Source organism: Phocoena sinus, chromosome 4 (assembly GCF_008692025.1).
Source record: "Phocoena sinus isolate mPhoSin1 chromosome 4, mPhoSin1.pri, whole genome shotgun sequence".
NCBI classification, from domain to species: domain Eukaryota; kingdom Metazoa; phylum Chordata; class Mammalia; order Artiodactyla; family Phocoenidae; genus Phocoena; species Phocoena sinus.
In genome coordinates, this window is record NC_045766.1 from 133069306 (window position 1) to 133081767 (window position 12462).

The following is a 12462-nucleotide window of genomic DNA, read 5'->3' on the forward strand; positions in this document are numbered from 1 at the left end:
GGTTCTCTGTCCCTCCGCCCCGCAGGATTTCCCTGGAAGACCTGAGCCCAAGTGTGGTGCTGCACATGACGGAGAAGCTGGGCTACAAGAACAGCGACGTGATCAACACCGTGCTCTCCAACCGCGCCTGCCACATCCTTGCCATCTACTTCCTCTTAAACAAGAAGCTCGAGCGCTATTTGTCAGGGGTGAGTGGAGCCCCGCCGTGGTTTTCTCTGCTCTCTGTGGAAAAACGAGCTCTGACACTTGAAGCGTTTCCCAGTTACTGACACTTGATCTGAGCTGTTAATTGAAACTAATGTGAGGCTGAGTTTCCTGAAGGTGGGATACAATAGTAGCAAAACCTGCTTCTCAGGGAGCGCTTTTTATCTGAGGTGTTTTAAAAATATTCTCCCACAGAGTTAAGCTCTGGGCAGACTCGTGAGAGATTCAAGCCTCTGTTCCTTTCAGCTTCTTGTTGCCTTTTTGGCTCTGTTTCTCTTTTCTCCTTGGGGTCCCCACTTAGATGCACTGGGGCTTGTGTAATCATAAAAGTTGGGGAGCAGAGCCCCTCAAGCATTCACCTCTAAAGCATGGTAGATGAGAAAGCCACTATTTACATTTACTTCTCTAGAAAACAAAAGTGAAACCTTGGCCCCTTCACTCAGTCTGGGCATCAGATAGTCCAGGTGTCCTGTGTGTTGAAGATGAAGGAGGTAGAGCTGGGAGCCTGTGTTGGACCATGGTACCCTCATGCTTTGGTCACCTTCATCCTTCTGCCTCATGAAGTTCATACATGCCTGGGTGAGGGAATTTACATGCTTCAATATCTAGTTTTGACTAAATCAACTCTTTCCAAGTGGACAATGGTTAAAAAAGAATTCTGCAAAGAAAACTGGATCACAGGCAGTATGGATTCTGCATATCACTCCTTCTGTTTCTCCTACTCAGAATGGTGAGGACTGACCAGATCTAACAGGAAGTCAGCCAGAGAAACCTGGAATTATCAGGAAGCCCATCTGAAATTTGATTTCATACCCATTCCTGAAGGATGACCTTCACCTTGCCTGTATGGCACCTTGAGATCAGGTCGTATGGGGTCATCACTGTTAGGAAGACATTTAGAATCCAGAGCGTAAAGAGGAACTTCTAGAGTTTTCGGTACTATTTAAAGTCATGTGATAGCCCGATATCACACAACATTCCACTAAACAATAGGCTTATAAACCTTTTATGAGGTTTCTACATTAAAGCTAAAGGTGAAAATTCACCAATAGTTGGGGAAATGCTATTCTCCCTGATGAGGGAGAAAATGACCAAAATGATGCCCAGAAGACAGCATGATCAGAATGTGTCTCTCGTTAGCAAATGGATTTGGGAGACATCTAGAAAACATGGCCGAATAGATGAAGAAGCTTGATGGGAGATTTGTTAAACAATGGAACAAAAGTATAGATGTTTCTAAGCCGAAGTCAGCTTCGGGTATTTCCTAGATTTGCCTTCAACAGGAAATTATCCACAGAACACCTTTTTTTTTTTTTGGTGAGCCACCAAAGGAATGATGTACGTGAGAAGAAACGTTATAGTAAAAGGCATTTAAAAATAAGAGCAGTGTTTTATGGGGGAAAAAAACGTGCTCCAGAAGCCATGATGGGACGAAACTTCCGGAGGGAACAGATATGCAGCTGGATTTCAGAGCCAGTGTCACGGTCACGGGAAAGCTACTGCAGGAGAGAAGTGGAGTTCAGAAAGACTGGACCTTTGATACATAGTATGTTATTTATATCATTTTATTATGTGATAGGAGGGATTAAGAAATTCTCTCACACCAGAGGACAGAGGTCCTCTGTTCACCTATGATGATGAGCTTAAAAGACATGTTAGACTTGAAGCCATTTCTCATTTCTCTTTTATATGTCCTATATTTCTTTCTTATCTTATCCTTTTAAATTCCTATTTTATTGCCTATTTTATAATGTACATGATATGTTAGTACAGTACATGCTTATAATTTATAAATAAATGCGCACATATTGTAGATGCCTGCTAACAACTTTTTTCACTCATATGGGCTCAAGGTCACACCATTTAGGAACCACCATGCTAGGGACAAGTAGTTCTCAAGTAAAAGGAACAGAGGAGGGTCACACGCTGATCTTCTTTTTGAAATAATGAATGTTGTTCAAAAATTCGTTTTAAAAAATGTTTCCATGAAACTGACTCTAAAGTTTATGATTTCACATATTGAAAGGATGACATTGCTACTTTCCTGAGTGGGCTAGCAGATTCAAACATTCTTCTTTTGGAAGAACCAGTTTTCTGGATACTGATCAATGAGATAGAGGGGCTTTTGTTTTTAAAATAGTTTCTTTCCTTATTTAAATTATATTTTTTATTTTTGTCTGTGTTGGGTCTTCGTTGCTACGCACGGGCTTTCTCTAGTTGCAGCGAGCGGGGGCTACTCTTCGTTGTGGTGTGAGGGCTTCTCTTATCGCAGAACACGGGCTCTAGGCATGCGGGCTTCAGAAGTTGCGGCACACAGGCTCAGTAGTTGTGACTCGTAGGCTCTAGAGCTCAGGCTCAGTGGTTGTGGTGCATGGGCTTAGTTGCTCCGCGGCACGTGGGATCTTCCCAGACCGGGGCTCAAACCCGCGTCCCCTGCATTGGCAGGTGGATTCCTAACCACTGCACCACCAGGGAAGCCCTAGTTTCTTTCTTATGTCTACCTCCACATCTACAGATGCAAACTTTGGTTACTCACACTCTTAATCACATGGCTCATTCCAAGTAAGAGACATTTGTGTGAAGCTCTCAGGGTATGTCTTGCCTTCTCTGGACGTCTTGCCATCTGCTGTGTTTGCCCAGCATCAGGGTTACAAATGGTGCAGTGTTGAAAAGCTCTGTGGTTTTGTTTCCTGAGAAGTTCCCTGGAAACTCAACTAACTTAGTTCTAACTGGAGAAGGTTCTTTCTTATTTTATCGTCTGTTTCACACTTAAACCTTAAATCATAGGACATAGCTGGTATGAGAACCACTGTCTAGGTGGGTGGCTGCTTTTAAGAATGAATTATTCCCCACAGACAGCCATAGCTGGTCCACTCAGTAATTTCCACACGAGGCTAATTTAACTGCACCTGGCACTGTGCCAGTTATGAATATCATTAACCAATTACTAACAACCGTGTATAATTTCGAAAGCAAAACTAGTGAACTAAAAAGTAAAATATCGTATTGGGTGACTGGGATTGACATGTATACACTGATGTGTATAAAATTGATGACTAATAACCTGTAAAAAAAAAAAGTAAAATATTGTAACTTAATTATTTGTCATTTCTCCCCTTATCCCTTGATTCTTGTTTCCTCTTTCTAAAACCTAGAAGCGTGGATTTTAATTTGGAGAGCCTGTAAAGGCATTTTGTGAATATTTGTTGGCTGAAAAATTAATCAGTCATTTAATTTCACCTGTCGCCAGAGAGGATTGCACCTAAACAGTGCCCCTGGATCATCTTAGGTGTGGTTATCTGTCTTCTTTAAGCTATATTATGAATTGCTGTGACATTTATTGGGGCAGGGGGCAGGAGCTAGGGCTTTTTTTTTTTAATTGAAGTATAGTTGATGTACAGTGTTGTGTTAGTTTCAGGTATACAGCAAAGTGATTCGGTTATACATATATATATATTCTTTTTCAGATTATTTTCCATTATAGGTTATTACAAGATATTAAATCTAGCTCCCTGTGCTGTACAGTAGGTCCTTGTTATTTATCCATTTTTCATGTCTTAGAATGGTCTTCATCGCTCAGATGAAAGGACTGAGGCCCAGCAAGGAGCAGTGATGTGCCCAGGGTCACCTGGCCCTTTCCTGGCAGAGCCAGGAACAGAGATAGGTCACCTGATTCTGGGTGCCGAGCTCTCCCCACACTTCGTCCTTGGATGAGGCTTTGCATTGCAATTAAGTGCCTTGCCAACCCCTTTCTGCCTTTTCTCAGCCAAGCGCTGGTTTAAAAATTAATGAATGCTTAATGGACATTTCTATTTCCTGTGAGTTAAGCCAGGCTTTTTTTCTCTTCTCCTCTGGTAGAAATCCGACATCCAGGACAGCGTCTGTTACAAGACCCAGCTCTACCAGATAGAAAAGTGCAGGCCCACCAAGGAGCCCTATGAGGTGAGTGGCCCCCAGAGCAAACCCCAGGATCTCTTAGGAAGAGTGGATTTCCATTCTGGGGGGAAGAGGGGAAAGGAAACCAATTATTGTAGGACACAGAAGTAGCCAAAGACAAATACTTACTTAACTGAGCCTTTGAGACATGGTTTACAGCGGGGACACAGTCGTTCAGTCTCTAGACTATGGTTCTCAGCTGTGGCCACATAGTGGAATCCCTGAGGAGCATTTTAACATCTGGATGCCCGGGCCGTGCCTCAGACTGATTCCATCGATCCATTCTTGATCTCCAACGAGATCGGGGGTCAGTATTTTTTAAAGCTCCCTGGATGGTTCCCAGTGGAATCAAGGTTGGAATCCGCTGTCAGATCTCCAAGAGGTTAAAAACGAGGTGCTGAAAAATATAAGTGTGTGTAACACTTGGCATCAGGGGAACAAAGTACAGCGAGGAACAGGAAAAAGTAGCTGGAACAATCCTTTCCAGTCAGCTGTCCCTGCTGACTTGATGCTACCTAGAGCGTACCTGAGAGAAAATACCAAGATTCTTTGATTTCAGAGTAAAAACTGGTATCATATCGTCCCAAATTTGGACCCCAAATACATGCTTGTTATGAGACTGTGCCTGGGAACTCGAGAACCAAGGCCTGGAGCACAGGGTAAGGGTCCCCCCACCAGGACTCCACATTTGCTGTTTTGTGCAGTGGGGCCCGCCTGTCTTCTCAGTGCTTTCCCGTGGAATATGGAACGAGCCGGGCTGCGCTCCACGGCGGCAGCAGAAAGCAAGTGGGACACGGCCCAGGCCAGCCCAGTGACGCTGGTGACGGGGCTGCTGAACTGCCGGCACCACGTGTAAATGTGGCCACCCCTGAGCATCGAGGCGGGCGTAGGCTGGGGTAGCTGCAGGAGGAGGGCGAGGCTGGTCAATCTACACAGCCTGGGGGATGGCACCATTTAAGGAGGCAGAGAAAAGGAGACGCTGATGACAGAGAAGCTAGCGGAGATAACGGGGCAGCCGGAGACCCAGGAGGGAGGGATGCCAGGGAGGACATGGGAAAGGTCAAGTATAAAGCAGCCAGTGGTGACAGCTGAGCGGTTTCTCGTCCTGGAGGAGGTAGAGAAGGCAGAAAGGAGATTGCGTGGATTGGGGGGAGTGAGGACCGTGAACAGAGATCTCTCCGTCGATGCCGCTGGCAGTGAAGAGGGGCTGGGGAGCAGGCGGGCTGGGAGGCAGAGGAAGGAACTCCACTGATGGGGCGGGGAAGGCCATGCATTCAGAGCAGCCAGGGTGGGCCCTGGCCTTGACCCCAGGCTGTAGGCCTCCTTCCTCTGAGACTGACTGTGAGGCACCAGCATGATGAGGACGGAGATAAGCTTTTGGAGGGACAGCAGGGGGGTGCGGAATGGGGCTGGGCGGGGAGCATGGCTTCTAGGGCTGGGAGAGGGAGAGCAGAGATGGTGTAGGGCCAGACTCCCCTGAGCTCCACATCTCTCCGGCCAGTTGCTTACTGAAACTTCTATGGCGTGAATGAAGGCGTCTCAAATCCAGCACGCCTAGAACCAACCCCCCCTCTCCTCCCCCATCTCCCCCCACCCCGGCCCCTATTTTCTGTCCGCAAATGGCAGCCCCACCCTCAGTACAGGGCAGAAACCTGGAAGACCTTTGTATTCCTTTCCCTCACCCCGAGAGCCAGTCTGTCGCAAAGTTCTGCCGGTCTGACTCCTGAAACTCTCCAACTCCTCCACTCTCCATCTGCCCCATCCTCGCCACCATCACCTCTTGCGTGGACCTCAGCTGCAGCCTCCTTCCTAACTGGTCCTGCTCCTTCCCTGTGACTACCTGGCGCTCCGTCCACACACCGGCCAGAGCGAGCGATTCACACTCAAATCAGACCATGTCACTTCCCCGCTGGAAACCTTCAAAGGCTTCCTTAACCTGGAAGGCAAACTCTGTGACGTGGCCACCATGCCCCGGATTGAACTGGCTTTGCCAGCAACTCCAGCCTTGTCTCCCAGGCCCTGCACACAGCCCTGCTTCTTGCTTCGTGCTCAGTCCCATGGGCCTTGAGACTCTGTGCTCTCTTGGCTGCCAGGGCTGGGCACACACTGTTCTCTCTTCCAGAATGTTCTCCCCACCCCTCTCTGCTGAGTTAATGTGTATCTTCAGCTCCCACGGCAGGGTCATCTTCGTGGACCCCTGCCGTTCTCTGACCTCTGCCATTGGGTTGCATCCCTCCAGCACACACGGTCACACACATTCTGCTTCCTGGGGGTTGTCGCATTGCAGGGTTCCGTTTGTTCAGGGATTATTTGATTATCATGTCTTCCCCACTCTGGACTGTGAGTTCCTTAAGAGCAGGGACGGTGTCACTTTTGCTCCTCACGGTGTCCCTAGAGCCTACACAATGCCTGGCACCCAGTAGAGGCTCAATAAATATTTGCTAGATGGACAGATGAAATAATCAAGTGGACCTTGGCTCTAGTCTCAGAAAATAGAATTGGGCCGGCATCTGGGGAAGGTCGAACATTCCAGGTGGGGCACCTAGCTTGATTAAAGTAGGGGGCCACCTGCACCATAGCGCGCAAGTCGAATTATCATCACCTGATGGCCATGCCCTGTGGCAGGGAGGGACCTCTTACAGTCATTTGCAGGGAGGGTGGGCACCTCGGCTGGGGTCCAGGGGATACTGAATTCACTGTTAAGCTCCCCTGCCTCTTGGTTTGACTGTTTAGGGCCTCAGGTAATAACACAAACTTAGATGTACCGCATGCCCCTATGTGTGTGCCCTAGGCAGCCTCTAAGCCACGTGGCTGACGCCCATGTCCTTGGTTGCCCTAGTACCCTGCCCTGCTTGTGTGTTAAGTGTCAGAACCGCGATGGGAAAGGGGCCTCTTTTTTTCATCCAGATTATTATTCTCAGCTGATTATTTCATTTGGCCCGGAAAACACATAGTAAGCATATTAAAACATTTGTCGAAGTATTTAATGGTTAGGGTTTCAATAGGAACGCTAATGGAAGACAGCATTTCAATTTTCTGTGATCCACTTGTTTTCTCCAAACTGCAGCGATCCTTGTGCTAATTAAATTACAGGCTCTGACTAGATGATGCAACTCCTCTCTCTGTTGGAACCTAGAAAGTGGAATGGGGCCAGTTAGAAAAAGTGGTGAGAAAGTCTGAAAGAAGCCAGATTTTCCAGGTAAAGCCCACTCAGAGCCTCTGTGGGGTTCTTCCCAGTTACCATCAGCTGGTCCAGGAGGAGAAGCGGCCAAGTGGCAGAGGCGGGAGGTGTTGTGAGCAGGAACCGTGGAATGAAGTTCAAGGTTGTACACAAGCCGGCTGGAGAGCGGCTCCGGGGCCATGTCCGGGCACTGAGGGCACGTGATGGTCTCTTTCTTCTTCTCGATCCTGGTTCTTTCTCTCCAAGGAGACGGAGGAGCTGAATTAAGTGGAAAGAGCTTCCCTCTGGGGACTACAGTGCCGTCATTTTATGACTTTACCACTTTCTCCCCCTCTTCCTCCTGTAACAGGCAGAGATTATGTCTGGAAAAGTGGGACACTTCTCTCACCTTAGGCATGTGCCCCAGAGATTCCTTTTCCTAAGACAGAGGCCCTGGGGGGCCATGGGGGTCGTGGCAGAGCAGTCATCATTTCTAAACTGGCTTATTAAAGCTGTAGAGAGCCAGGAGCCAAGTTTGTTTAGTCTTGAAGAATAATGCTAATTTGTAGCGAAATGTAAGTTAGAACTGGAGGGCTTCTCTGTAGTGTCAAAGTAACATTGCAGTTTTGGAAGAAAAGTTGTGCAGGGCTGCGGAGGGACTGTATTAGTTTGCTAGGGCTGCCATAACCAAGTCCCACAAACTGAGTGGCTTAAACAACAGAAGTGTATTGTCTCCCAGTTCTGGAGGCCAGAAATCCAAGGTCGAGGTGTCTGCAGGATTGGTTCCCTCTGAGGGCTGTGAGGGAGAATCTTTCATGCCTCCTAGCTTCTGGTGGCTGCTGGCAATCTTTGGCATTCTTTGGCTTGTAAAAGCATCACCCCGATCTCTGCCTTCATATTCACATGGCGTTGTGTGTGTGTGTGTGTGTGGTGTGTGTGACCAATTTCCCCCTTCCTATTAGAATACCAGTCACATTGCTCTAGAACGCACCCTGATGACCTCATCTTAACTTGCTTACCTCTGTCAAGGTAACACCAACACTCCTTCTTCTCAAAGGCAAAGGAGAGCAAAATTTCATACTCCCCCCTCCCCAAAGCTTCAAAGAGGATATGATGGGCCTGGCCTGACCCTGTCTTCAAGTAAGGCCACATTCTGAGGTCTGGGGGTTAGGACTCCAACATATGAATTTGGGGGGAATAAAATTAAACCCATAACGGGGACTGTAAGTTTAAAAGTAAAATACTACAATGATTTTTCTTTGTGTCATTTTAAAATCTGTACAAATTATTTTTTTTTTCTTTTTGCGGTACGCGGGCCTCTCACTGCTGTGGCCTCTCCCGTTGCGGAGCACAGGCTCCGGACGCGCAGGCTCAGCGGCCATGGCTCACGGACCCAGCCGCTCCGCGGCATGTGGGATCCTCCCGGACCGGGGCACGAACCCGTGTCCCCTGCATCGGCAGGCGGACTCTCAACCACTGTGCCACCAGGGAAGCCTGTGTACAAATTTTTAAAATCAAGTATGGAATCAGGTCAAGCTGAATTGTTAGAAATCAGAACAGTGGTTACCTTTGGGGACAGGGAGAGGATGCTGGGAACGAGGGACTTCCAGGTGCCAGCCGCGTTCTCTGTCTTGATCAGGGTGCCATTGCGATGTGTTTTTGCCGTCTGAGGAAACATATTGAACTCCTAACTCATCATCAGAGCACCCTTGTGTTATGTGTCCTAGACTTTAATAAAAATGTTGCCTAGAAAATCTATCCAGGGCAGGCGTTAGGACATCTATCTGCTGCCTGCTTCCACGACAGTTTGGCTTCTTGTCTATAAACTTTGAAATGGAGAATCCCCAACCGGAGCTGCAAGTGGGCGGGGGTGGAGATTAGGAAATAAATAGCAAGTGAAGCTCCTTGAATTGTTGAAAAATGCTGCTTTTTACAGGCCTCCCTGGGCACCTGGACAAGAGACCTCGAGTTTCACGCTGTGCAGGTAAGAACTTGGGGGGTTATGTTGGATTCCTCAGAGTTCTCCAGAGAAACAGAGCCAATAGTGTGTGTGTGTGTGTGTGTGTGTGTGTGTGTGTGTGTGTGTGTGTGTGTGATGCTTGGACACCCAGGGAAGGGTTGATGTTTCAGCTTCATCCCCATGTCTCCTGGAGGCAGAATCCCGTCTTCCTCAGGACACCTCACTCTTTTTCTCTTAAGGCCTTTAACTGATTACACGAGGCCCACCCAGACTGTAGAGCCTAATGTGCTTTACTCAAAGCCTACCAATTTAAATGTCAGTCACGTCTACCATATACCTTCACCGCAGCATCTAGACTGGCGTTTGACTAGACACGGGGTACCCTGGCCTAGCCAACTTGACACCTGACAGTAACCATCACATATGACCCTGAAGGTTGGCAGATCTCTGCTCAGGGCTCTGGGCCTTGCACGCCTCCATCCTGTCCTGAATTCCACCATGCAGAATCCTGTTGTAAGTGGATTTGTCAGAATCCCTCAGATCAGATCAGTGCTGTCTATGTGTAGTTGACCATGTTTTTTATTGTCTTGCTAAAACTACACGCTTGGCTATGCGTTCGTGTTTCTACCTGTAAAGAAGTGGGGTTTGGCGCAGTGGTTGAGAATCTGACTGCCAATGCAGGGGACACGGGTTCGAGCCCTGGTCTGGGAGGATCCCACATACCGCGGAGCAACTAGGCCCGTGAGCCACAATTACTGAGCCTGCGCGTCTGGAGCCTGTGCTCCGCAACAAGAGAGGCCGTGATAGTGAGAGGCCCGCGCACCGCGATGAAGAGTGGCCCCCGCTTGCCGCAACTAGAGAAAGCCCTCGCACAGAAACGAAGACCCAACACAGCCAAAAATAAATAAATAAATTGATTAATTAATGAGGACGTACTTATTCCACATCATCCTCTATTAAAAAAAGAAAAAAGAAGTGGGGTTTACAACAGTCCAGGGCTTCCCGGCTCAGTGGCCTAATTTATGAACCACGCCCTCTTTTTTCTCAACTCAGTTGGTTGTTTCCTATGGCAAAATCAGGCCTCTGTGGCTTTCCCTTATGGGATGGGCAGCAAGGAACCAAAACCAACCAGCAGACAACACCTGGGCCCCTGGGCCATCCCAGGTGTCCACGATCTGCACCTGGTTCTGATGTTCCAAACAGCCAGGTGAGGTTGTCTCATCATCAAGGGGACACCAGGCTCCAGAAAGCCCATGCTGAGCGGACTTGAAGGCTCCTCAAAGAGGACAGCTGTAGCTCGCCTCCAGTCCCCTGGCCCCTCTGCTGTGCCATCACTGACACTCTGTGGTCAGTTCTGCACTGCGTGAGGGGCAGGTGGCCCCGCTGGGCAGCACTTCCTCCTGCAGCCTCGGGGGTGCGGGGCTGATGGGGTGGGCCCAGGAGGCGTGGCCGCATCTGTCCTTGTTGAATGAATGCCTTTGCCTTTCAGACAGTGAAGCAGGCGAGATGTGGGGTTCATTTTTATAACCGAAGAGCTTGGGAAGGACCCACCCTTTTGGTTATAGATGGGGAGGCCCGTCCCTCAAGGGGAAGTGACTTGCTGAAGGTCACCTGGCCATACCTTCAGGAGCAAAACGGGAAAGGCAGGGGGAGGGCTGCGGCTCTTTGGAGCCAGGAGCCTGGAGTCGCAGGGAAGAGTCTAAGGGGACCCGCTCCCTGGAGCTCAGATCTCAGAAGTTGAGGACTGGCTCCCCCCTACCCCCTGGCCCGGCTGCCGAGCCTGTAGACACCTCCCTCCCGTAGCCCAATGGATCCTCACTCACTGGTTTCTCCCTCTCCTCCATCAAACAATCCATGACATCCAAAGAGTCTTGGGTAGATAATCCTTTGAGGGGTCACATTTTCAAAGTGTCCAGCTTTGTAAATGTCCACGCACATGTGTGGTGGTTGGAACGTGGTTGAAAGAAAACAAGAAGCTGTTTTGTGTGGGGCTTGCTTGTGGCCTCCTCTTGGATCTGCCTTGGGGGTGCGGACCGAGCGTGAGGGGGCAGAGAAGACCCCTGAAGCTTCAGCTCCATGGCCTGACCTTAGGCGCACGCGGGGGAGGGGCGCACCGCCCTCCCGTGAGAAGCAGAGGGAAACCAAAGCGACCTGAAGGCAGCCAGCGTTGCTGGGTGGGGTGCGCGGGAATGGGTGCAGGCATGTCAAAGGGGGAGCGTAATTAGTCCTCCTGAAGATCTGTTTCTGTTACATAAGGCAATTTAGCGTCCTGCTCCCTGGGAAATCTCTTTTGGAGAAAATAGGCCATGCAAATGAAAAGGTAGAATTGGAGGATCAGTTGCATTTGTAACCTGTGTTTGGAAGGCATGAGGATGGCTGCTTGTAAACAAACTCGTTTTCTGGGGGCTGGTGACCCTTCCACCGGGACTGACTGACCCAGCGGGTTGTCCCGCATAGGGAGCGGTCCGATGATGAACTCTTGGTATCTCCCAAGAAACCAGTCACTGTGAAGTCACCCAGTCTTTTTGGCTGGAGAAAGGGGCTCTGGGGGTTATGGAGGAAGCACCATGGTTCAGGATCCTGGGATTAAGTTCCACAGGGGGGCCTGAGCAGGGTTTCCCACAATCTTTAGTCCTAAATCCATGTCCCCTTTCTTCTGCCCCCATCGCAGTCTTTCTGCTCATTGCCAAATACCCCTTAGTCGGTTGTTGGAGAGATTTCTAGAGCCAACCTTGGTCTCTTCCTACAGAAAACTCTCATACCTTGTATACCTCTTGGTTCATGAACTCTATCTGGGTGGTGATACTGGCGCCCCGAAAGTTTGCATCTGCAACCTTTAGCTTTGAGAACCACGGAGAGTTAGAAAAGGGCTGAGCCGGACCCAGGAAGCCGTCGGCAGGAAGCCGTCTGAGTGTAGGGATCGCAGGGCAGCCCAGAGGAAGGCGTGCCCATCATTCTTAAAAAAATCCTTAAAAAGGGGCCGGGGGTGGGGGGAGGGGGGAACTCCAGTTTTGTTTTTTCTTCCAAATACTCTTGTTTTACAATGTATCACGAAAGCGTGTTTGATTTCTTTTTTCCTGTTTAAGGTGTTATCAGGTAGAACTTATGAGTTTTCTCATAAAAACAGAGATAGAACAGAGCAAAAGGATGGAATTCTGCCAGACTTTTCGGGACAGGCCCTTTGATGCTTGGGGGAGGCTGG

General features: G+C 49.0%; 1 protein-coding gene across 1 annotated transcript in view; it reads left to right on the forward strand.

Moving 5' to 3' along the window:
* Nucleotides 1-12462, forward strand: part of HUNK (hormonally up-regulated Neu-associated kinase) — a 108519-nt gene that overhangs the window by 87088 nt on the left and 8969 nt on the right. The window contains exons 7-9 of the mRNA XM_032631234.1: nucleotides 26-188; nucleotides 4063-4146; nucleotides 9237-9284. Of these exons, the coding sequence (XP_032487125.1) occupies nucleotides 26-188; nucleotides 4063-4146; nucleotides 9237-9284 (295 nt within the window). The remainder of the gene's footprint in view (nucleotides 1-25; nucleotides 189-4062; nucleotides 4147-9236; nucleotides 9285-12462) is intronic.